This window comes from Talpa europaea (genome assembly GCF_964194135.1).
Source record: "Talpa europaea genome assembly, chromosome: 11".
NCBI lineage: Eukaryota > Metazoa > Chordata > Mammalia > Eulipotyphla > Talpidae > Talpa > Talpa europaea.
This window is the reverse complement of record NC_140078.1, coordinates 75,682,980-75,709,736: the sequence shown is the minus strand read 5'-3', so window position 1 is coordinate 75,709,736 and position 26,757 is coordinate 75,682,980. Positions and strand designations below refer to the sequence as shown.

The 26,757-nt window shown below is 38.8% G+C and overlaps 1 protein-coding gene across 2 annotated transcripts in view; it reads right to left on the bottom strand.

Moving 5' to 3' along the window:
• ULK4 (unc-51 like kinase 4) overlaps nucleotides 1–26,757 on the bottom strand; it is a gene marked incomplete at its 5' end in the record, with an annotated part of 374,670 nt that overhangs the window by 262,834 nt on the left and 85,079 nt on the right. For both annotated transcript variants that reach the window (XM_084248396.1, XM_084248397.1), the window contains 5 exons: nucleotides 6,342–6,436; nucleotides 6,538–6,589; nucleotides 15,620–15,676; nucleotides 15,835–15,956; nucleotides 17,393–17,526. In XM_084248396.1, the coding sequence (XP_084104522.1) occupies nucleotides 6,342–6,436; nucleotides 6,538–6,589; nucleotides 15,620–15,676; nucleotides 15,835–15,956; nucleotides 17,393–17,526 (460 nt within the window). The remainder of the gene's footprint in view (nucleotides 1–6,341; nucleotides 6,437–6,537; nucleotides 6,590–15,619; nucleotides 15,677–15,834; nucleotides 15,957–17,392; nucleotides 17,527–26,757) is intronic.

The window sequence follows — 26,757 nt, the reverse complement described above, 5'->3', positions numbered from 1 at the left end:
TGATTTTATATTGGCTCAGATGAAGCAGTTCTGTAACAATTTCAGATGTATTATTAGGATTAAACAAATGAGAAAATGTGCTGATGTCAGAAATCAGAATTTTTACAAAGGAAGAATTTTTACAAACATGGAATAGGGGAAGGCAAGAAAGACCTACACGGGACGGACTGGATTTGTACATGTGTATGTATACATGCATACACATGTAAATATGAATGAGTGTATCGTATGTATGTTTCCATGTACATACACATGCGTATATTTCCTAGCTCTCGGAGATCTCACAAGAGAGGCGCATGCTTAGAGCCCGGATTTTAGTCTTTAATGCCATTTCCATGATATGCAACCAGGGCTCTTCAGAAAAATGACCGATTACAAGACCAGAGCAGGGGGGTTACAAGCTGAGTCGAGAATATCTTGTGCCAGGAAATAAAGAAGCACTCAAAAAATGATGTCAACATAGGAGCCAACTTGAAAGGGTTTACATTGGCCAAATTGAGTTATCATTTAACCATTTAAATAATTATAATAATGAAGCCACCAATTAAAGTAGGTATCTGTGGTAAATAGAAATGTTGGGAGACAAAAAGTTGTCCACATACTGGAGCCTGTTGATTTGTTAGCTTTCATGGCAAAGGAGACCTTGCAGATATAATTAGGAATTTTGAAATGACCCTTTATATTGAATTACATATAAGTGAGCCCAATGTAAGAACAAGGGTCCTTGTAAGAGGGAAAAAGGAATGTCAGAATCAGAGAAGATGTGTCAACAAAAGCAAGGGGGCGTGGGAATGCCTGTGTGTGTGTGTGTGTGTGTGAGAGAGAGAGAGAGACAGAGAGAGAGAGAGACAGAGAGAGAGAGACAGAGAGAGAGAGACAGAGAGATTTGAAGATGCTGTCAATTTTGAGGATGAAAGAAGAGGACACAAGCCAAGGAATGCAAGCAGTCCCTGGAGAAGAAAAAACAAGCATACAGACTCTTCCCTTAAAGCCTCCAAAAAGTTCAAAAAAGATAAACACATGCAATTTGCAGCACATGGATGGCGCTAGAAGGGATCATGCTCAGCGAAACAAGCCAGAAAGAAAAAGAAAAATATCGGATGGTCTCACTCATTGCAGGAATCTAGAAAACTTAAATAAGGGACCAGGAAAATGAATATCTATAAGAAAGTGAAAATCATAATCAACAAACAACTATGAACCAGAGACACTTTATGAGGGGAGGGGGGTGGGAGGGGAGGGATTGGGGTCAAAATAAAGGGGTTGCAATTGCTTGGGGAATATAAAAATAAAAAAATTAAAATTAAAAAAAAAAAGCCTCCAAAAAGAACACAAATATGCTAATATTTTTATTTTGGCTCCAAAGACCCATTTTGTACTTTTGACTTCGAAAACCATAAGATAATTAAAATCTCTAAATGTGTGGTAATTTGCTATAAGCAACTATAGGAAACTAATATAAAATATGAACCCATAATAGTGATTGACAGGACAGACTGATAGATATGGTATTCATATGTTAACTGCACCAATAGGCATATATTTATCAAGTACTGAACATTTTTTTTAAAAGATTTATTTATTTATACAAGCACTGGGTACAGTCAGAAGTGCGGGAGGGTGAGAGAATTCACCAGAGCCAGAGCGGGGAGCAGAGCAGGCAGAAGGACCGAAGTACACTGCTGAGGGGAGCAGCGGGTGGCAGGAGAGGTCTGCGCACCATGTGGGACCCTCCTCTGGTGGCCGGGGAGCAGCCGGGGATCGAACCAGCACTGCAGAGGCTGCGGGCAGCTTCGCAACCCAGCGCTCAACCGCTGCGCCACTGGGGAGGCCCATGAACATTTTTTATGAAAATAAATTTCATATATATATATAAACTTTTTAATTAATGTAACATACCCAAAGGTGTACTAATCCTAAGTATAATGTTCACAATATAGCCCACTCATATAATTAGCACCTACATTTAAAAAAATAAAACATTTCTAAGATATTACTAAGTTCCCTGGTAGACTCTTCCAGCCACTACCTGCCTCAAGGGTAATCACTGTTCTGATTTAGAATAGATTAATCTTGTCTGTTTTTCAACTTTATGCAAATGAGACATGATATTCTGTATTCATTATCTTTGCCTTACTATAAACTTTCTGAGATTTATGCATGCTATTAAGTACAACTGTGGATCATTCATTTTCTTTGCTGTATAGGACTCCATTGTATGACAAGGCCATAATTAGTTTTTCCATTAGTTTGTTGATAAGCATTTGGATAGTTTCCAGTTTAGGGTTTTTTTTAAGATTTATTTTTATTTATTTATGCATACAAGAACTGGGGTGTGAAGTGCAGGCCAGAAGTGCAGGGGGTGAGAGGATTCATCAGAGGGAGTGGGAAGCAGAACAGGCAGATCTACTGAGATATACTGCTGAAGGGAGCAGTGGGAGAGACAGGAGAGTCTGCTGTGCCATGTGGCTTAGCTCCCTTGTGGGGGATCAAACTCATGCTGCAGTGGCTGCCGACAGCTAGATAGTTCTGAGGCTTAACCCCTTTCACCACCAGGGAGGCCCTCCAGTTTAGGATTTTGAAAATCCTTATATATATTTTGTTAAACATATATCCATATTTCCATTGAATATATAGAGGTGAAATATTTGAGTCATGATATATACATATGTGCAACATTTATACATGGTCTATACATATGTATAGACATATCACAACTCTCAATTTTCCAGTCATTGCACAAACTTGTACTTCCACTAGCAGTTTCTGAGAGTTCTATTTGCTCTACATCCTTACCAACTCTTAGTATTAACTCAAAAATCAAATAAATTATTCAATATCTATCAGTCTCCTGATACCTTAAAATTACTCTAAAATTTTACAAAAGGACAAGCTTTTCATTAAATGGTATTATGATTTATGTTTTGTGATATAAGTAGAATTATTTAAGTAAATTATGTACATTATTGCCAGAATTTTCTATTGAAGAAGTGTCTTTACTATTATTTTTTGTTTGAAACCACTATGAATAGGAACAAATTCTCTGTAAAAAAAAACAAATCAGTATGGTATTTGTGAGAGCAATAGGCCACACTGATGACTTCCAGCTCTGAGGCACTAAAGGGTCTAAACTCTGAGAAAAATCCAAGTTAAACATTTGTGCTCAGCAAGATTTAAATGTGTTTAGGCACTTACCTCTGACAAAGTATTGATCAGGGGCCTTGAATATAGTTTGTGCTAACATTTCAAACAATGTTATGCTCCTTGGGGTGTTGGAGCTTCGATTTCATGTATTCCAGTCATGCTCAAGAAGAGGTAATTAGAGGCTATCCCATGAGTTATAGCACAAAAGAAATATTTTTAATGAAGCCCATGAATTGCAGTGACAATGCAATTTCCTATCATACATTCTTGTAATTGCAATGATGTTTCAAGTATGATAGCATTCTATGGTTAGAAAGTAAAACTAATATCTATTGAAATGTAAGTATATATATATGTAAATACTGGATTTCAACAAATTATTAATGGGCTTATTGTTCTTTAGGGAAAAGAATCAATAAGCAACACTCAAACAAGTGAGACTTGCTTGGAAGACTAAGAAATCCCTCCTAAGTAAGTGACCATAGCAAAGAGGGTTTCTAATAACACGGGGTCTGGTTATTTGTATTAACTCTCACTGAAAACAATGAAAAATGTCAATGAAATATTGAAAAAGCAAAACCTTAAAAATATTTAGGATGTAGAAAGACAGTGGAGGAACTCTCAGATCAACCTTTCTGAATGAAATGAGTAGAAAATATAAGCATATAACTGACTACAGCCTGGAGGCATTTACCAATAATACAAATAAAAGTTTCCAGTGGAGACCCCTGGGAGCAGAGAGACAAGAAGTCTGAGTTTAGGTCTTCCGAACAACTGGAGTTTTGTGATACCCCGACACTGAGGAGAAGGATTAGATTTTGAGAGTAAGAGAAATCTAGCTCACCACACACATTCACACTTCCGGGAACTGCTGACAAGGCTACTCTGGGAAATTGTGATGTTAGGCCTACACATTCAGGTATTTGCATACTGGTTACAAATGATCTTGGACTGAGGTAGCTCTAACTGGCAAGGCCCTGAAACAAACACAAAGCTTCTCTGGAAGAGGACAGATCCACACCAGACTTCAAGCTATGCTCACAAACAGATTTTTAAAAGGACAAAAAAACAAGAAGCAGTAAATTTTACTAAGGTCTCCAAAAAAACAACATGAGTTTGGGCATGAACAAGATATAATAGGCACACTATCAATTCCATTCCTTCTGATATTGGAATTATCAGATGGTATAAAACAAGGATACCTAAATAAGAATGAATAAATCATAAGCCAGAAAGTATATATAGGGAAAAGGAAATTATTAAAAGCAATATGATATGAAAAAAAGCAATACAGTAGTAAAAAAAAATCAGAATTTCTAATAACAGAACATCTATACATGAAAAATAACTAAAATTTAGAATTCAATGGCTATATCTGACATTAGATTGCAGAGAAAGCAGAAACCAACTGAAGAAAATTATCCAGAATATGTAACAGAGAAACAAAAAGACTATGTAGGAAGAAGTATAAAAAATACTCGGAGAAAGTTTAATGTGCATGTGAACTGAGTTGCTAAAGAAGGCAGAGCAATGGAAAGAGAGAATGAGCAGAGCAATGACAGAACTTTCAAGAACTGATGAAAAGAACAATCCAGAGATGTACAAGAGGCACAGAATACTCTAAACAGAAAAAAATAAGTTCATATTTTGTTACATTATAGTAAATCTACAGACAACCAAAACCACAACCCCACCTCCCAAAAAATCTTAAAACAAGACAAGAGACATGTTATCTTCAAAAGAAAGCAGATTATCAGCTAAAACTTCTGAACAGCACAAAACATAACATAAAAAAATAATATGCTCATAGTAGTGAATGATTAGGGAAAAAAAGTAACTGTCAACCTAGAATTTAAACTTTAACAAAAATCTCCCTCAAGAAACAATGACTTTTTTTAGACAGTTTGTCAGAACCACACCCAACTAAGGAAAACTGTTAAAGGTTTATTTCCAGTCAGAAATAAAGACTGAGTAAGCTAAGATGCATATTTTACTTAAAGATAGTTTCTTTTTGATTTCAGTTTCTAATAATTTAATATACATGATGTAAGTTTTAGGGTAAGCCTAAAAAAAAAACATTTCTAAATACAAAGCTTACATAGAGAAAAAAATAAAAAAAAAAAGAAAAAGTCAATAAAATCAACATAAGAAAGTAGAGGTAGGGAGAGAAAATATGTATGACAAAGTTTCAAAAGTGGTAGCAAGAAACCAAGTATATTAACAATTACAATCAATGTAAATGGAGTACATATTCCAATGAATGTTAAATATTGGTCAAATTAGATTTTATTTTTTTAATTACATAATATTTATATGATAGGTATAAGATTTAAGAGAGGTATTAAAGAGATGTTTCAACTATTAAGCAAAAGAAAGGGTGGGAGACTATATTAAGATAGAAAAAAAAATAGAAATTCAAGGCAAAAAGCAGTTAGAAATAAAAGTCACCTAACAAGGAAAAAAAAGGTGAATTTTGTAAAATAGCTGTTTTAATTTGCATGCACCCAGTGATATGATGTCAAGCTACAGAAAATTAGAATTGACAGAAATACAAAAAGAACTAAATAATAGCCTCAAATAAGAGATTTATATACATCTCCCTCAAGAATTGACAGGAAAACCAGACCAAAGTTAGTAAAGATAGGAAAAATATATGAGATGATTAATAAATTTGACCTAATGGACATATCTTGAATATTATAGCTAAGAGCTGCAAAATACATATGCTTTTCAAACATAAAAAAAATCTACTCCCAAAAAACCTTATAATGGGCTATAAAGCAAATATTCAACATACCATATTTAAAGTGTTTCTCTGACTTCAATTCAATTAAGTTAGATATTAACTATACAAAAATAACTAAAAAAGTATCCATGCTTGAAAATGTAAATACATATCTGAATAACCCATGAGTAAAAGCTATAAGAGCTTGTTTTATCTGGTTACAACAATCAGGCAAAAAGAAGGAGCAAGCTAGAAATACAGTGTGGACAGAAGGGGAAAAGACTAAGGAGCAAAGGGAAGTCCAAAAAAAAAGTTAACAGAGAAGGAAAGAATTTTCTATGCTTATCCTACAGGGGGACAGGTTTTCTGAATGGCTGCTTCATGGGAGAAACAATTCGGAGGCCAGCATATGCAAACTAAGGCTCTTTCTATACAGAATCACCAAGTAAAGGCAAAAGCTGCCAGAACTGACCGTAGAGCAATAGTCTTTCAACAAAATAGGATACTGGATTATAGCTTCAAATGCAGACAGGGTGATCTTGATAAATTCTTCCGAGGCCACCAGTCCTAAAATACAGTTAATAATTTTAAGTATCTATTTATACATTCAAAATCACAGTATCAAAGTACCTCAACAAAAGGTGTAAAATTCCCTATGGTCTACTCACCTATGGCTCCATCTATGTTAGTTTCTCCTGAATCTATTGAATTAATATGACTCTATAAAAAAAAAAGAATTTTAATGAATGGACATTTATGAACTAAAGCAATGTTTTGCCCAAAACTGCACCTACTATTCTTAATGAAATAATTCATGGAAGGCATTAAATACTATTTATGTATTATGAAATACTATAAAAGTATTATGAACGCTATAACCATAGTTTTAAAATATGATCATGCAAAATAGCAAAAATATATTACAAACTATAGTCATTTTTAAACATATACGTCACTATCAATGAGATTGAATGTAGGAATAAATTCAAAAGAAATATATGCACAGAAAGCTCAACCTGCAAAAGTGAAGCTAATCCAATCGATACAGAAGCATTTCTAAGGGTGTGCCACAACCACTCAGCCACTTTGCAAGATAGCAGAATGGTACCTAACCATGTGAAATGGCCATTTCAAAGGAAGGTCAAGTCCTAGCTACCCTGAGTGCAAACTGCACCAAGACATAGCAGTTGAGTTTAAGGTCAGTCTTCAAAGTTCACTACTGTTCTCAGTCCCTCCGAGATACTTTTTCCCCCAAACCCAAGACCCTTATCTGTCCCACACACCTGTCCTGCCCCTGCCACCCTTTGAGGGATGACTCCCAACACTCTCTCAGAGGCTGGCCTGAGCAGTTAAGCTGTGATTTCTCCAGGTGAGAGTCCCAGTTCACTGCCAAATGCTCCAGACAGAGATGCTCCATAAACATGACCCGAATGAAGCAATCACTGCCATGGTTAGAACAGCCAGAGCCCCAGGGATAGCAATGTGTGTAGACACCACACTGGAGTTGTTGCCTCAGCTCACAAAATAATACACATATAATATTCTCTATATGATAACAAACAGCAAATAAAAACAAAATGATGCTCAAATTAAAAAATAATTAAGCAATTAGACTAGAGTAGAAAACGGACCTACTGTGCCCAATAGCTTTTCTTAAAATATGTAATACTAAAAAAAAAAAAAAAGCAAAAGAATATGTGTATAGCTTTTATTCTATTAAAAAAATCCTTAAACCCACCATCTGCATTCAGAATGAATTCCCAAATCTTTGCACGAGCTTCTCTGCTTTCTGCCTGCCACCCTTCCAGAGATAAGCACTATCATGAATTTGCCATTTCTGTAACATTTTGTGATAGTTTTACTATATATACATGTGTCCCTAAATACCATATTGTTTGTTTGGGTATTTTATAACTTTACTGAAATGATAAGAAACTGCATAAGTTCACACAAGTGGAAGAGTATGTAGTCATTACAATGTGGGAGAAAAAAATATTTTTAAAGATATGGAAATATTTCTGATGCAATGCTAAATGGAAAAAGCAGAATACAATATATATACACACACAGCATAGTCTCAACCACATGTATCGATAGAAGTCGTGTACATGTATCTATATACATATATGAGAAACATAGCTTTTCTACACACAAATGCATACATAGGAATAGAAAACACTAAGTAAACAAGAGTTAACAATGTCTGTCTTTGAGTGTGGTAGAGTTATGGGTAGTTTTATTCAAATCTCACTATAATGTTCTCCATTTTCTTTAGTAAGCTTGTGTGGTTTTTTTTTACGTTTTATTTATTTATATATACAAGAACTGGGGTATAGGCCAGAGGTGCAGAGGGTGAGAGGATTCACCAGAGACAGAGCGGGGAACAGAACAAGCAGACTGACTGAAATACACTGCTGAGGGGAGCAGCGGGTGAGTCAGAAGAGGTCTGCTGCACCATGTGAGTAGTTCCCTGGCCGGGGATCGAACTCGTGCTGCAGTGGCTGCGGATAGCTTCACAGGTTGCTTTTTAACCCCTTGCAACACCAGTGAGGCCCAAGCTTGTGTTTTGTAATTTTAAAAAATAAGCACAAATTGCCCTTAAAGACAAAATCCTAAAATAAAGACATAAGCTCTTTAAAAACTGAAAATATAGGACACTTTTTTTTTTTGGCCTATAAATAAACCATGAAAACTAAACATGAAATAATATAGCAAATAAAAATAAAAAGAGGCAACATAGGGCCTCCCCTGGTGGCACAGGCGGTTGAGCGCCGAGCTGTGAAGCTGTCTGCAGCCTCTGCAGCACCAGTTCGATCCCGGCCGGCCGGGGAGGGTCCCACAAGGCGGGGCAGACCTCTCCTGTCTCGCCCGCTGCTCCCCTCAGCAGTATATTTCGTCAGTCTGACTTTTCTGTTCCCTGCTCTGTCTCTGGTGAATCCTCTCATCCTCCCACGCATCTGGCCTGTACCCCGGTTCATGTATAAAATAAATAAATCTTAAAAAAAAAAACAAAACAGGCAACATAAGTGTTCCATGATACTTTGGTTGAAATAATTTCACAAAATTCCAAAATGGTCACATAACTTTTGCTATGATTTGATGTTAAATAAAAAACTTGGAGATTGCCATTGTCTTAAATCTCTTAAAAGTCTATGAACTCACCAAGTAAAGATGTTACAGACCTATGATTATTCCTAGCAATTTTTGAAAGATTATATAGGTAATGCACAAATATAGATATAAACAGAAATGTTCAAGGAAGAAATCACAGAAACCACAGCAAAAGTGCCCTTTGGGGAGCAGGGATGCTGAGATGGAGGTGTGCTTTTACTTTTGATTTTCAGTCTTTTTGCACAGTTGGATTTTCTAACCATGCACGAGTATTAATTTTTTACTACCATCAAGGGTTATCTAGATGGTGAAATTACAGGCTTCTTTAAACTGATTTTTCTTTTTTATATTTGTTTAATGAAAAAAAAATCCCTACCGAATATTTCATTGATTTACCAATTTTAATGTCTTTTGATATATTTCTTCTTCATTCTTGGTATAATAGCAATTAACCAGGTGAGTGTGAGGACAGAGTAGAAAGCACTGGAGACTCAAGGAGAGAAGGGAATGTAGGAATAAAAATCTTGGTGAGCGTGAAGGTATATAAATTAGGAAATTAACAAGATATATGAACTGTGTTGAATTTAAAGCGGGTTGTTTTCATTCTGTTTTTCTCTAGACATATTTAGACCCTCAAAGCCAGGGGTAGCGTAGGTAGTGAATTAAACTGAACCAGAATGAGGGTCAGCCAGAGGAGGACAATGGAGGAAGAGGCAGGAAAGGGAGTTATGGGTGTATGGAAAGTAGTGGAAGGTGCTCAACAAGGATCTCTCAGGTGAGTAAAGAGAAAAATTAATCCAGGCAATGGGAAGGCAGGAGGGTGAGAGGAGAGTGTGGAGCCCATCTAAATCTCAGAGAAATCAAAATGCTGATGTAGACGGGGGGCAGGGTAAGTGAGTTGAAAATCAGAGACCTGACAGTATGATGGTGAAAATAAGATCCTGGGTCAAAGCAGCTGACAGAGGGAAAGATGAGCTCATGGGAAGAGAAGAGTCAAGGGGCTGTGAGGTGAAGGTGTTGGGAGGACCCTCAGAGGGATAATCCTGTTCTCCAAGAATGGTGACAGAAGCATCGTTGAAAGACTGACTGTGGCCCAAAGCTAAAAGATGTTAAGGCAGTGACCTAGAAATCTGTAGATGTCCACAGCCCAGTGGGTAACACAGCTATCTTCTAATGGTGAAGCGTCAATGTGGGGATTCCCAGGGGACCAAAAAGGATGGATTCCCGCCCTACAGCAGGCTTACTGAGTGGAAGAATGTGGCGCAAAAATTGGCCCCATCTGGAAGGAAAAGGAAACCTGTGCCTCAAGGGCTGACCAGAGCTGCTTATTGTTATTCAGTGCTTCAAAGAAGCTGAAAATAAGCTCCCATCACAACTGGGTAAATGAATTCATAGTCTGTAAAAAATGAGGGGAAAAAACTCATAACTAGAACATCTGTGTGGAAATGAAAAAGCATATATTATTATTTTTAAAAATATGAGTGCATACTTTCTGCTACATCTACTACTGAAGTCAAAATCTATCAGCAAAGCAACAATCATTTAAGTAAAAATCTTCAGAGGGCAGGAAAGTATCTTTTCTTTTAAAAATTAATCTCAATGCCCAAGATAAGTTAAAATTTACTAATAATGGAGATTATAGTTCTATTCTTAGAGAAAAACCTATCAGAATGATTTTATCTTTTCTTGTTTGTAAAAAATATGAATTGTGATGCCTTTTTGTTTTTTGTTTTTGTTTTTTGTTTTAAAGATTTATTTGTTTATTTATACAAGCACTGGGTACAGTCAGAAGCGTGGGAGGGTGAGAGAATTCACCAGAGCCAGAGCGGGGAACAGAGCAGGCAGAACGACGAAATACACTGCTGAGGGGAGCAGTGAGCACAGTGGGAGAGATCTGTCGCACCATGTGGGACCCTCGCCGGTGGCCTGGGATCCAACCAGCACTGCAGAGGCTGTGGGCAGCTTCGAAGCCCAGCGCTCAACTGCTGTGCCACCAGGGGAGGCCCTGTGATGCCTTTTTGTACAAAAAATTATAACCACTTGGGCCTCCCTGGTGGCGCAGCGGTTGAGCGCTGGGTTGCGAAGCTGCCCGCAGCCTCTGCAGCGCCGGTTCAATCCCCGGCCGCTCGCCGGCCACCGGAGGAGGGTCCCACATGGCGCGCAGACCTCTCCTGCCGCCCGCTGCTCCCCTCAGCAGTGTACTTCGGTCCTTCTGCCTGCTCTGCTCCCCACTCTGGCTCTGGTGAATTCTCTCACCCTCCCGCGCTTCTGACTGTACCCAGTGCATGTATAAACAAACACAAACAAAAAAATAAAACAAATAAATAAATAAAACATGCTTCTATTTTAAAAAAAAATATATAACCACCACATAACCACTGCACTTCTACAAACAAACAAGGTCAGAACTGAAGAACAAACACAACCAAGTCTTCTTTACCAGCTCATTAATCAAGAGCATTTTCAAAAGAACACAAGAAATACAATGAACATTAGGTTAATATACATCATGAGTTCTTGAACATATTTTCTTAATGTCATTACTTCTTAATGCCATTGCTTAGACCCAGGATCTTATTTTCACCATCATACTGTCAGGTCCCTGATTTTCAACTCAGTTACCCTGCCCCCCACCTATACCATTTTGGGCAATGGAGGCCCCAAAGAACTGTGATATTCACCACAGTTTTTTCCCTATATTATTATCCTAGATGATTAATTCTAAAAATATCCCCAGATAACTTTTCTATTGGACAGAGAGATAGATACAATGACACACTGTTAGTGCCAATAAGAAGTGAAAACAACAACTATCAGCAATGTATTGATAGTACTCTTGTGCCTTGAACCTCTGAAAACACAATCATGGTTTATAAGTGCCCTGCTAAATTATTTCCAAATACTAATCTTTAAAATGAATGGTGCTGGGAAAACTGGGTCGCTACATGCAAAAGAATGAAGCTTGACCACTACCTCACACCATACACAAAAATCAACTCAAAATGGATTAAAGAACTAGACATAAGACCTGAAACCATAAAATATATAGAAGGAAATATAGGCAAAACACTACGTGATTTGCACATCAAAGACATCTTTACAGACACATCACCCAAAGCAGTGATAGTGAAGGCAAAGATAAACAGCTGGGACTACATCAAATTAAAGAGCTTCTGCACAGCAAAAGAGACAATAACAAACACAAAGAGAAACCCCACCAACTGGGAGAACATTTTTGCACCCAACACTAATGATAAAGGACTGATCACAAAAATCTGCAAAGAGCTGATGAGACTCAACAACAACAAAGAAAATAATCCAGTCAAAAAATGGGCAGAAGAGCTAAAAAGAAACTTCTCTGAAGAGGAAATGCAAATGGCCAACAGGCATATGAAAAAATGTTCAACATCACTTGTCATCAGGGAAATGCAAATCAAAACTACCATGAGATACCATCTCACACCAGTGAGAATGGCACATATTAAAAAAACTAGCAACAAATGTTGGCGAGGGTGTGGAGAAAAAGGAACTCTTCTGCACTGTTGGTGGGAGTGCAAACTGGTCCAACCACTATGGAGAGCTGTGTGGAGATTTCTGGACCTACTAAACATAGAGCTTCCATATGATCCAGCAATTCCACTCCTAGGTATTTACCCAAAGGACACAGAAACATCAATTCCAAAGAGCACCTGCACCCCTATGTTTATAGCAGCACTGTTTACAATAGCTAAGCTTTGGAAACAGCCCAAATGCCCAAAAATAGATGACTGGATCAAGAAGATGTGGTACATATATACCATGGAATATTACTCAGCATTCAAAAAAGATAAACACATGCAAGTTGCAGCAACATGGATGGCGCTGGAAGGGATCATGCTCAGCGAAATAAGCCAAAAAGAAAAAGAAAAATACCGGATGGTCTCACTCATAGCAGGAATCTAGAAAACTTAAATAAGGGACCAGGAAAATGAATATAAGAAAGTGAAAATCAAAATCAACAAAAAACTATGAACCAGAGACACTTTTAGGGGGGCGGGGGCGGGAGGGGAGGGATTGGGGTCAGAATGGGGGGGCTGCAATTGTATGGGGAATATAACAATAAAATTTATTAAAAAAAAATCTTTAAAATGTAAGAAGACCAAAACTTCATTTTATTGGGTAAGAAAATGTTTACAAAAAGTTAATTCCTATAATCATGCCTTCACATGTAAGAAGTATTCCGAATCTTTCTACCAAAAACCAGTAATTTTATGTCAATACGTCAAACAGGCAAACTGTGCCCTAGTCCAACATGAAAACTGAAGCCAGCGGGAAGCACAGCTCCACCACCCCCTCCAGTCTGCTCCTTCAGAAGCCTTCTAGTGAGGGGAGATCACACCAACCTTGACTGCTGTCTCTATCCCCACCCAGATGCAGCTCCTATACAACTATTTTAGCAGAAGCCCAAGAAGTTCTTAGCAGCAGCTTCCTGCTGCTAGATAGAAGTCCTATGGGTGGTCTAAGCTTGAATACCTCAAATTAAGACATTTTAAAATATAAAGAGATCATAGGTCTGCCATAATATAAGAGCTACTCTGCTTGATACATCATGAAAAAGACTTCAAAACACAATGCTAAGTATATTCATATGGATGGACTGCTGCATTGTGCTACCAGGACAGAATACACACTGCTCTGGAGTGTTTCACAGAGTCATCATTCTGTGGGGGATCCAAAGCCATACAAACACCTCTCATATAAGTTTAGGAAACCTTCGCTTAAGCAAAAATTAAAATAATTCTTTTTTGTTTTTAGTATGCTAATCTATACTGAAAATTTCTAAAGTACTGTTGGCTGTCAGATGAATGTGTGTTATAGCACAATTGAAACTTCAGGATGCTGAACTTCAATAGTACATGTGGCATCTTCTTCCAATTATGCATCAGTTCGTACTTTTAGTCAATACTTCTCTCCCTTTAGTAATATGCCATCAGTGCCATCAACACTGAGTATGAGAAATAGGAACATATAGTGAAGGCCAAATAAAATGCAATAAAGGAAATAGTGAAAAAAATTCTGGGATTGGTCATGATCCAAACTACAAGAAGGGTCTCCAGAGAATCAAAAGACTTTTTCCTTTATTACTGACCTAAACTCCCTATACTTGAGTGACATTATCAAGGAAAAAATCTGCTCGATGTTTCAATATCATTATCTTTCAACCTAGCAGGTTATTTTCCATTCCCTAAAAATGTTCACATTAAGAAAACCCTATAGATTTCCCCCAATCAATAAAGGGTAAGCCCACTCCAGGGAGAGGGTGAGGAAGCCCTTCCTAAGTGTGGCTTCTTCCCTTGCTTCTGAGCATACTGTTACACAGAGATGAGTTCTCCTAAAGTACATAGAAATGATTCCTGAAAATCCATAAAAACGTTTATATTGGAGACACTCAGTAATACCTTAAAGGTCTAAAACATAATCAGTTAATGTAGGCAGAGAAAGAGACTATGCATGAGGAAAAAAAAAAAAAAGAATGAAAAAAGGACAATTACATCTATCCCCAAAAAAACTGCACCAAAATATTTCAAGGTGGGCTGCAAGGGCAAATTTACTATTTTCAGGCTTTCATATGTCAGTGCAGTAGAATTATAGTCATGTTGAAATGATGCCATATTTAAAAAAAAGGTGCCATATCGTACTTAAAAATGGATTAATTAAAGATGGTAAAGAGAATTCTAATAATCTGCAGATTCATGAATGTCTGACAAAAATGACATACTTCGCAAAATTCAGGACACTGAGATGAAAACAATTTGAAATTGAGTTCAAAGGGACCCCCGACCCCACCCCTGGCATTGCTGGAACACACTGCTCACTAAAAAGTGATCTCCACTCAGCATTCATACTTCAAGAACCATCTAGAAAACTAGATTCTCACTCTTTTTTTTTAATTCCAAACTAACAATAAAATTGAAATGTTTACTTCATTTTAACTAGGTGCCTCCATGACAATTTGAAAATCTCAGTTCTGTTTTTATTATCAATATCAAAGTTTTCTTTGTGTAGCTCCCCATTTTATCAACAATATAAACTGTAACTATTCTAGGCAGGGGAAAAAGATAATTACGGAGGCACAACCTGAACAAAAAGACTATTTTTTGTGAGCAAAAATGGAAGTAAAAGATAGTATTACGGTTTGTTTTACATTGCTATCTATCCCATCAAAATTAAATTAAAGAAAATGTTAAATGGGGCTTTACTTAGAGATAGGCTATCATAAAGAGAGACACTGCACATAACTGGACAATGTAAGGCATGGGAACTATTGATAATATATTCCCAGCACTCCATTTCACCAGCTTTATTATTTTAATTTTTTCACGATGTTCAATACCAAAATCTATGAAAGGGTCTTCTATGGCCTTATTTACCTTACTTGGAGATGTCTCTAAACAAAATACATTATCAGGAGAGAATGTATTTTTCTCCAAATGTCAAATTTTATTACAGTCAAAAGATAAAAATATAAAAAGGTCACTTCCCTAGAGACAAATAAATACCACTAGGATTTTTAAATTACCTCATTCTGACACCAAATTCCACAAACAGTAGAGAGAGCCATATTTTTATTAGTAAGGTGAAGAATTCAGTGTTACTCACAAGAATAGTTCCGTAACTGAAAAGGAACTCTTCTGTTACAACTTGAGGTCGAAATACCTGTGTGATGAGAGTTTCCACAGATTAAATCCTGAAAGCCACGCACAAGGGGGTTAAAAAAATGAAAATACTTTGTCTGAGTTGACATTTCTCAGCTCCAGTTTTACAAAGAGGGGAGTCACATTTTATCCTATTTTTTTCTCTGAATAATATAGTACCTGAGAAGTGACGAGGTGAAGCACTATAGGCATCAGGGGGAGACACATCTTCAACTGCTTCACTTGAACAGTTGATGGGTGTTTACGACCGGAAACGTTAGCCAGGGCATTTAGAATGTCACCTGCAAAGCACATCCCAGCACACACGTGGAGGTTAGAGACCACAAATACTCAGGAATCACAACCATCATTGCTAGAATACTAAAGGGGTGGTTGCAGCAATTAACCTCCAAATGAAAGAGGTGAGTAGAAGCTGTTTCATTGTATTCACAAAGAATTGAAATTATAACAGCAAGTTGTGACCTCTGGGGAGATCCTGAGTATAACCTTGATCTCTCATCCAGAAATTTAAAAAATAATTTATAAATGTTTCTGGTGGAGCAGTGGTTTTAGAAATGATTTTCCTTCCCATTTTTCAGTACTTCCCAAATTTCAACCCTGAGCACTTTCCACTTTTACAAACAAGAGAAAGTTATTTAAAAATTATAAGTAAACAGATTATTGCTCATAGTTCTTTTAACAATAAAATAAGATGGAAGTAAAATGAGATCAATTCCTAAAACTTTTTATTGGGTGATAAGTCAAGTGATAATAAAATTTGCTTTGTGGACTTCAGAATCTTATATCCTAAAACAGGGTATTTTCTGAAAAGAAACTCAACTACCAATAGACCAGATTGTGGCCTTCAGGTTAGAGATTTTTGAAAGGTTATAATTCAAAATAAATTTTCAAATGCTCCATTTTCAGTCATTAACAGGCAAAAAGTCTCCCAAAGCTTTAGTGAGGATCAAAAGGTAGTACCAACCAGCCATGACATACATTCCAACATTTTAAATTTCTGAGTCTAAATGTATTTTAATATAATGGTTGGATCAAATTTTAAATTTTAAACATTTCTGGTTAATAGCTACATCTGCTGGAAAAGCATGGAATGGGATTTTAACTAAAAGGACATAATCCTTTGATCATATTCATTCCTGTGAATAACAATGGGATAATGGTTTTTTCAAGCTGAAATAAACAGTCTTGAAAATTATTATTAGGCATTTTTATCTTAAAGTTTCAAACAAAACAAATTTTCAAACTCTGAACTTTAATATTAAAAATTCCTTACTCTAATATCAAATTGTAATGACTGTGAATCTTTCAATTCTTTTAACACAAAATAAATTTTTGGCTCTAACCTGAAGATAAAATATTTTTCTTCAGAATTATGCAGTGAGAAATTTTGAGAAGTTACCTAAAATAATACCCCGAGTCCAATTTGAAGCAAGAAACTTGCTTTCCTTTTGTTTATTTTCCCCAAATGTCAGTTTACTACAGACAGCACTTCACTGTAACCTTTACCCTGCTCACTGCAGGCTACGTCATGTCATTGATGTAAAATAACTATAAAAACAGAGGAGGCAAATTTAAATTTTGAGGCTATGCATTCAAGAGAAAGTGTATTGCACTCGCCTGCATTAAGAGACAAGCAAGAATAAAAAGAAGCAATGCCCAAAAGCCAAGTCTCAGAAAGGTTGGCAGGAAGGGGCCTGGGGATGAGATTCCAATTTACCCAGGATCCGTGGCAGCTCCTGTACGATGTGACGGATGAGGAGGTCCAGGCATTTGGACAAGTACTCATTGCCACTCTGCTGCTCCTTGCCTGGAGTGGTCTTTCTGCTGTCTCTCTCGATGTACATCACCAGTCTACATCCAGGAAAGTGCAAAAGATTACCTTTCCTGATAAAACAGTAGATAGCATCTGTCCCGAAACACCGCCAAGGCCAATGTTTCCAGGAGCACAATCCCAATCATGTTGACATTTAGATTCATAGCAGCTTGACAGGCGCCATCCATTTTTGCCTTAGAAAAATCTAAACGTTTATGCAGAGAGAATATAAAGCAACTTTGAATATTCCTGCCAATGTGGTTATAAAACAAAGTCCTGATTTCATTTGCCTTTGGCCCAAGAAGAGAAACCACATCCTCTGGGTGATGGGTGAAAAGGCAAACAGGTGTCCAGACACAGGGGGGTTCTAGGTGTTTCAAAGGTTTTAAGTAGAACCTCAAATTTTTGCACTTTTGTTGGTCTTCAGTATTAAATTTGTTTGGAACCTCAGGCAAATCACAGGAATTTCAATTCTTTCAATAAATTGTGTACATGAATCCAAAGAAAAAAATTTAAACTCCAGGAGATACAGAGAGCAAACAACGATCTGAATGCCTAGATTTTACAGGTCCTTTTGTTGATCAGTTTTATGCCATCTACCTTTTGATAAATTGGTTTTTTCTTAGAATCACTGGCATTCATTAAACATCAATCTCCAAACTACCTGCTTCCAAAGCAGAACTAGGGAACAAATTGGACCATCACTCTAGATACTCAGGGTGTGGTTGAAAAGTTTTAGGCCCACATTTCATCCCCTTGTTTCAACCTACCAGTCATCTTCCCGAGTTCCTCTTCCCCTCAGCTCTCTAAAGGATAATGAATTCATTGATTCACCCTGCACAAACCCCTACACAGCAATCTCCCTTGCTATATACTCTCTTGCCATCATCCATCTGTTATAATCATTTGTCCCACCTAAGTTTACTTCTCAGAGAGAACTTCCAATCAACTCCCACTGTAAACTGGAGGGAGGGGGTTTTGTACAGAACGCACAGATATATGGATACTGAAATCTTAACACTTAGTTTATGTGTGGCTCTCTTAGTTGATTTATTCATGCTTTGCCTTTCTGCTACTGGGGGGGAAAATGGGGCTGAAATCAAATCAAAAGTTTAAGTCACACAGAAGCCAGCTAGCATCCACTGTTCTTAGTCCCTGATTACAGCTCTAGCCACACCCTAGAAAACATTATGGCAACAGTCAAAATGAAGAGACCATAGTGATGCGTCAGCAGAAATGTACCACTACTACTTAAATGCACTCAGAGTGCAAAATATCTTGATATAATGACTAAATGATAAAAATGAGCGCTCAACATTTCATGGCAAGTGAAATCCAAAAACTTCAGCTGTGTAAAATGTTAAGAAATGATGGGGAGGGCCTCCCCGGTGGCGCAGCAGTTGAGTGCTGGGCTGCGAAGCTGCCCGCAGCCTCTGCAGTGCTGGTTCGATCCCTGGCCGCTGGGCGAGGGTCCCACATGGCGCGTAGACCTCTCCTGCCGCGCCCACTGCTCCCCTCAGCAGTGTACTTTGTCAGTCTGCCTGCTCTGCTCTCCGCTCTGGTGTGCTCTCACCCTCCCACACTTCTGACTGTACCCAGTGCTTATATAAATAAATAAATAAATAAATAAATAAATAAATAAATAAATAAATAAATAAATCTTTAAAAAAAAATTTAAAAAAGAAATGATGGGGAACAGGCTGGGGAGCCTGCCAGCCCGACGCTCCCAAGGACCTGAAGCACAACATACCATCACTGTAGCCTGCAGCTCCCAAGAGGATAGCAGGACTCCAAGATCCTCTGCATGAGCTGGCACCTGTTAAAGCAACCCAATCGAAGGAGCAGGACCAGAAAATACCAAGGACATGGAAACACATCTTCTTTCCTGCTTCTCAAGGCGGATGGTGTGGTGTCTCCCTGTCCGGTCTCACCGGATACAGAACAACTTTTCCAAAGTTAAAGATTATGGCACTGAATTGCATCTCCTCCAAGATAAGTATTCCAAGTGCATCCTCTGGTCATTACTGCTCTTGTCCTACTTGCACACTTTCCACTATGACAATTCTTCATCTTTATAGGATCTGCTACTAACCGAGCCTATCATATTTTACCTCAATCCATCAGTAGTTTCTTCACTTACTTCCTGTTTTAATTACATCCCACCATCTATATCATTTCATTACACTCTGGACTTCTTTCTTCTCTTTGCACCATTCTTCTTGCAACAGGAATTTTGGTGCTGCTTTGCAGCGAGAACACAATGAGGGACACAGCAGTCGTGGAGCAGGTTTGCAAGGCAAGACTCTGCTACTTGAGCAGAAGTTCTTGTGTCATTTATTGAAAGCACACAGGCCAGTAAAAGTTAATCATGCGACAATGGTATGAGGAATAAACTCAGGAGGGTGGGATAGGAATGGGGGACAAAGTTTTACGAGGGAGAGGGAAGGGGACATCATGGCCATACGTCAAGTGACATTTGCGTCAGCAAAGTATTTGATGTTATCACAGGCAAAGTTATCCCGAGACCACCATGGAGACAGTCACGTAATCAGGTCAACAGCAGCCTAGGCATCCCCGGGCCTGCCTCATGATACGGGCTATACCCCGTAGGTAGTCAAGGAATGCTCTGCTGTGATTTGTAGATAGCAAATAGGTCAAGGTTGCCCATGAGTGACCTGTTAGTAGCCAGCTCATAGGAAACCACACCTTCTAACTATATTAACTCTGGATGAATGTGAAAATCTACTTTTCACATCTCTTCAGAGAAAGCTGCTGAAATTAAACACGAGGCGGCAAGCTTATTTCACTATAAATACATGACATTAATATTGGATGTTTCAACAATCCAACTATATTTCATAGACTACCCATACTCTATTGCTAATGGAAACATAACTTGGTACAAATCCCATGAAGAGTGTGAGTTGGCAGTATCATCAAAATTAAAAACCTTATTCCCAGGCTAATTTCAAATTTTCTTCTCAAATCCCCAACTTTCTTGTCTTCATGAGTGACACTGTCTCCCACTGCTCCCAGAAAGTCTTCCTAGTTCAGCACGCACACCTACTGTGCATCCCATTTCAGTCTCCTTGCCTTCCATCAAAACAACGCACCAATCTCCCCTTCCAGCTGCACTTTGGATCTCATCAATTCCACTTTCTCAGAACCTTAACACTGCCAATTACTTATTTTATCTTTGACATATTCACTCCCATTTAACAAAATACTTTCTATGCTCTTCTAGCAACTGTCCTTCCCTTCTCAAATATGTAAGAGAGAAATCTATTCCACTTATCCACTGTTCCTCCCACTTTTTTCTCAACCCTCCAAAATCTGGCTTTCAGTCCCATTACTCTATGGTCACTGACAACTTCCATGACACCAAATCCAAAGGGCATCTATCTTGCCTTCACCCACCTTGACAAAGCAACAGCATTCTATACTCCTATTACTCTATAGATCATACTTTTCCAATTTCTCTGGTTTTTCCTTCTACTTTTGTGGGTTCACACCCCTAAATGTTAAAAGTTATCAAGATTCATTCTAGGCCCGCTATTCTCTCTTACTCACTTGATCCACACTATCTCATCCCCATCAATGATATGATTTACCACCTCTGTACACAGATGCTTCCAATGACATAACTGCAGCCCAAATCTGGTCTATATATTCAACTGCTGACTTGACTTGATTAGCTGTCTTTTGTCTCAAAGACGTTTCAAATTCGATATAGCCAATGTAAATATTATCATCATCCCACCAAAATTGATTGCCTTTCAGATTATATCCCACTGTACAGCATCATTCTCTACCCTGTAGATAAACCAGAGACCTTACCACCTTTCTCTCACTTCCTATACCAACTCAAATATTAAGCACTCCTCAAACCCCTAGATATTCCCATTCCCAAGCAAGCACGAGCGTCTGTTTTCCTCCTCCAGGTCTAAAACCACTTCCTAGCTTGTCTATCTGCTGCTGCACTGTCACTCTAACTCTTACACCTCCTACATCTATACTTACCTTATCAATCAAGTTGTTCCTTTGTTTAAAATCCTTCAATGGCAACCTCTTCTTCTTAGCAAAGGAGTTCTTAAAACACCCCATCATAACTTAAAAGTCCTACAGGGTTTGACCCCCAACTTCCTATCTTGCTGCACCTTGCTTTCTCTCTCCTCCAGTCAAATTATCTATTCCTCAGACTCAATACCTCCCCCAACAGCAAAACACTCTTTTCTCCCTAACTTAGATCTTCTCTCCGCTCCTTGCCAGTGAATTCGTATACATCATAATCCACTACAATTTCTACTAACTTCCTTAAATTAAATCCCTCTATGATATTGTCTCATAGCACAGAATGCATTAAGGCTCTCACCCCACTGTAATTTTATAATATATTTTTGATTTTCTGATGTTTCATCCCAATAAACCTAAAATACCTAAGGGCAAGGACTTTATCTGATTTGGTTCACCACAACATCTTTCCACTTCTGGGCACAGTTTCTGACATTAAAGAAGTGTTCAATAAATACTTGCTGAATAGGTACACATTGCTGTTGAAATTGCCACAGGCTTTACCTAGCTCACTACAGCAACTCCTTGGTTCTTGCTTGTTCCAAGGCCTTTCCTAATTCTACTGTTTGATATGTGTTTATTTGCCATTTATATTGCCAGATAACATAAGTTTAAAGAAAACTGCTAAGAAAAAAAGACAACTATGTCAGAGGAAAATATTCACAACTCATATTACAAAAGACTAATATTATATACGTGTGCACACACCACTTATGCCTCCCAGATAGAGATTAGGAGAAAAAAAAAAAAAAAAACAAGGCAAGAGAAAAAATGAAAAAAGGATAAGAAAGAGCAGTGTACAGAGAAAATACAAATGACTCAAGCAAAACAGATGCTCTACTTTGCCCATAATAAGAGAAATATATATACTACCATAGCATTTTTTTCTCTAGCTAGCCAAAATTCAGATAGTTTGGCAGCAAAGAATTCCATCAAGACTCTGAGACTACCCATTCTCTATTGCTAATGGAAATATAACTTGGTACAAATCCCATGAAGAGTGTAAGTTGGCAGTATCATCCAAATTAAAAACCTAGTAATTTCATCTCTAGGGAGAAATTATTCTATAGATACATACTTGCGCTATGATACGTATTCACATTTTGCTGTTTCTAAGAGTAGCCATGGATAAAAACAGTATTGGGTTATTGTTTTAACCAATGAGGCTAAATATCTGTGCCTATCTTTATGAATCTTATAGTTAACTATTATATGTGATGTGAAAAATTATAGGTTTTGTTAGCATGAATTTATGATTTAGAGAGATATTAAAGTTTCCAGTTTATATATAGTCAAAGTATCAGCATTTCCTTTTATGGTTTCTTTCATCATTTTTATAATGACAAAAGCTTTCCTTGCCCCTAATTAGACAAATATAGTCCCAGCTGTTTATAGTTTCTTTTTGGTACATAATTCTTTAATCCATCTGGAATTGACTTTTGTATGGTGTAAGCTGAGAAAATAATTTTTCCCACACAGCCAATTATACAGAGTAAATATTCCATTTCAAAAAATCTTTCTTTTAAGATCAAAATAGATTTTTTTAATTTCACTAATTATCATATTAATAGCAATGTTATAGGCAAGGGGATAAAACTTCCAGGAAAATTTCATTCTCCAGGAGGCACTGACATTTCAGGCTCATGGCAAACCTACACAATGAACTTATAAGACTATTCACTCTCTAGAAGGGTTCTCATTCTAGAGACATGTAAGATTATTTTATGGCCTGTCATACCAATATAAGTATGAAGTCATTTGGAGAAACAGGTAGATATTTGGGGCCTATTTTATCATTTTTATCTGATTCTGACAGCTTCATTTCACTATCTGTCATATTAGATAGATTGGGGAGCTGACATCATGGAAAATGTGTTACGATGCAACCCACAAGAGGCTGATGGTGATGATGGTAAGCAGGGAAAATTACCTAATGCAGCTAAGGTTTTCACGGGCTCCTGTTGTAAGGTTTCAGTTTTTAGGCAGAGAGGCAGCATCGTGGCTAGCTCAGGACTCCAGCTGCTAGTGCAGGTGCAAGGGACAGGCAAGGAGAGAATGTTTCCAGATAAACTCATCACAGATGGGGTCACTAAACGTGGCATATAGAGAAACCAAACAAAGGGTCAAAGACAAACTTCAAAACCAAACTTGAAAGCTGACCATAGACCTGAGGCACCAGAGTGGGAAGAGGCTGAGAACAGCGTTGGGAGAGAGCACAATGGACTACAGCAGAGGAGGAAGGTGGTTCACTGGTGGTTTCCCTACCGTGACCACAGCTGAGGGGGGAATCCTACACTACCAAAGCACTAACAAGGTTATAAAAAGATAGCACTTGGATTTTTTTAAAAGGGTAGGGGGTGGTTTCCTGTGATTGGTAGGAAGAGAGAGGTCAAAGATATTTCAGAGAAGTAGAGTGGGGACTAGGGATAAGAAGTACTCCGGGTAATCTTCTGGAAGAAAGCAAACAGCTTAACAGGGAACCTCCACTTGAGTGGGACAGCCTTGAGAGCTGGGAGCAAACCTCAGCCAAAATCCAGCATGGAAACAGGGATTCAGTCCTACGGCCCCAAGACATGAATTCTGCCAACTGTCAGTGAGCTTGGTGGTGGACCCCCCTCAGCTGAGGACAGCACAGTCAGCCCCTTCATGTCAAGCTGATAAAACATGGACAGTCAGCTACATGGTGGCCACACCCCTGATCCACGGTAGCCATAGAAGTAATACATGTGCCTTGTCTTAAGCCACTGAGTTTGTGTTAATTTTTTTATGGCACGAAGATGGCCCTTATTCACTGTCTATTCAAAACTCTGGTTACTTTTCTCTGCTGATGAGTTTGGGTTTCTGCATTCATGTCAGAGGCTTCCTCTTGAATATCTGGTGATTCTTGGTTGTCCATGTATATTTTGAGAGATGCACGAAATCAAGGGTTGGAAGGTCCGTGTGTACAAGTAGTGCTTATGTCTGTTTCACTGCAGGAATATTAGGCAAGGTTTCATTAGCTGCAGTAGAGACACCCAAATGTCAATCCCTTTGGCGTTTTTACTGGGGATCATTCTCCCCAGGATGAATCTCCAAATCCCCAACTCTGGTCAAAGGCATGCAAGCCAGGCTGTCAACAGGCAGCAAGTCAAGAGTGGGGAGTGCAGGGGAAGTATTCACTCATCCTTGAGAGAAAGCAGACTCTCCTACAACCCTCTGATTTTTCACAAGGCACCTCATCTCACCCTTATCTGTGCCTGGAGGCCCTGCAGCTATAGCCTTTCCAGCTACACTGCCCAGAATACATGTCCAGTCTCCGGCTGCAGTGGAAGAGGAGTCATCTCGGAAGTTCCAGGTCAGGGAGGAGGGCTGGAAATCGAATCTCCATGCAGAGCTCCTTCCAATCTTCCTCTCTTGAGTCTCACAGCTCTCTCTCACCAGTGCCTTCAAATGTACCTGACACTCCCACTTACCAAGCTTTCCAGACATGCAGTAATCAAATCTCAAGGCCTTTTCCCCCGGCAGACAGCGAGGGGTCTCAGCAATCTCCCATGTGCTAAGTGAGCAAGCATTTACCTGCCAGCTTTCCAGATTCCAGATCAAAGGGAGGTAACAACCCTCATCTGCTTTAACTGTCTTTCCCTCTGCTCTGTGGGTTTGGAATTTTTACTTCCTTTACTAATATTTTCATAGTCCCTTACTCATATACTCAGAGTTTCACACAGAATCTGAAGGGAGCACGCTCAAGCAGAGGACAGCTGTCATCACTGCTTCAGCTAGAAATCTTCCTCCTCCTGTTCCTTGGCTCCTTCTGGAACTCCTGGAACTTTGCCTGTGAGTGCTCCTGGACCTCCACACCATCCTGCCTGTGGTTTTCATATGAATTTTCCATGTCTATGTAATGGATTCTGTTGTGCTTCAATCTGTTCTTTCATGCAGCCTTTCAAAGCACGGATGCTGTCCCCAGCAGAGGCCATTTTCTTTCAGTTCTTCTGCTGCATTTCAAAACACGGCCTCTCCATAGAGTTTTCATTACTAGATTTTTAAAATTCTGTGTATTCCATTAGTTCTGCCTCAGTAAGAGCTGCCTGCTTTTCTCGTTCTTCCTCCTTCAAGCACTGTGTCTCTCTCAACGGACCATGACAACTCTGCTGACTCACGACTTCTTCCCCGACTCAGCACCTGATAAGGACATGTTGAGGCGAAGAGGCAGGTGGTGAAAGGGAGCTGCTTTCTTCAAGTGCAAGAAAATGAGGTCATCTCCCTGCTGCCTCACAGACTCAAGCAGATGGGTCCCCATTTCTGTCTTACTCCAGATCTCCTGACAACAGGAACGCTGGCCTTGCAGGAAGACAGGGACCTGCCCTTATCTCTCCCACAAGGTGAAAACGCACCTTAGGGCTCCCCTCACCACTCACCCTGCCTGTTGTGTTGCTCCAGAGAGCAAAGGGGAAGTCGGTGTTAGGATCCACACATTCCGGCCCCATCTCACCACCAGAGCTAAAGTTTCTAAATATTCATTCGGATACACAGAAATCACAGTGATTCCGGGAAGAAGTAAACGCGTCATGCCACAGTTCTGATGCTCTGAATGGTTTAGATCTTTCTAGTTCTTAAGTTGGGGTTAAGAGAAATGTTTTAGATGGGATGGCTCCTGGGAGAAGTAACCCTTGAGCTGTTCGGAAATCTGGGTGACTGCAGATGACAGCCAAGCACACATCTGGGGGAGGAGCTTTACAGGCACAGGGAACAGCAATGAGAAAAGCCCAGGGGGTGAGTACAGCAGGTTGAATGTGTTCAAAAAGCAACAAGAAAAACTATGTGGCTGGAATGGAGTGAGCATAAGGAGAAGTCAGAAAAGACAAGGGCTAGGAGGAGGGCAGGGACCAGATGGAGGAGGGCAGCAGAGGTCATGCTAAAGAGCAAGAGTATTATTTCAGCATGACAGGATAGTATTAAGAGTCTGAGCAGGGAAGAAACGAGGCTGATTCACACTGTGTGAGGTATACTCTAGTTGCTACATGGACACCAGACTGTGAGTTCCAGAAATGATAGAAGAACAGTTATTGAGAAATTCAATTAGCCGTCCTGGTGGGAGATGAAGAGAGGCAATGAAGTCATTGGTGAGGTCTTAAAAAACAGATGAGAGCAACTCTGCGTCAGGCCCTAAAAGACTAATAGGGAAAGGATTTACCTCCCATGTAAAACACCCAAAGCAT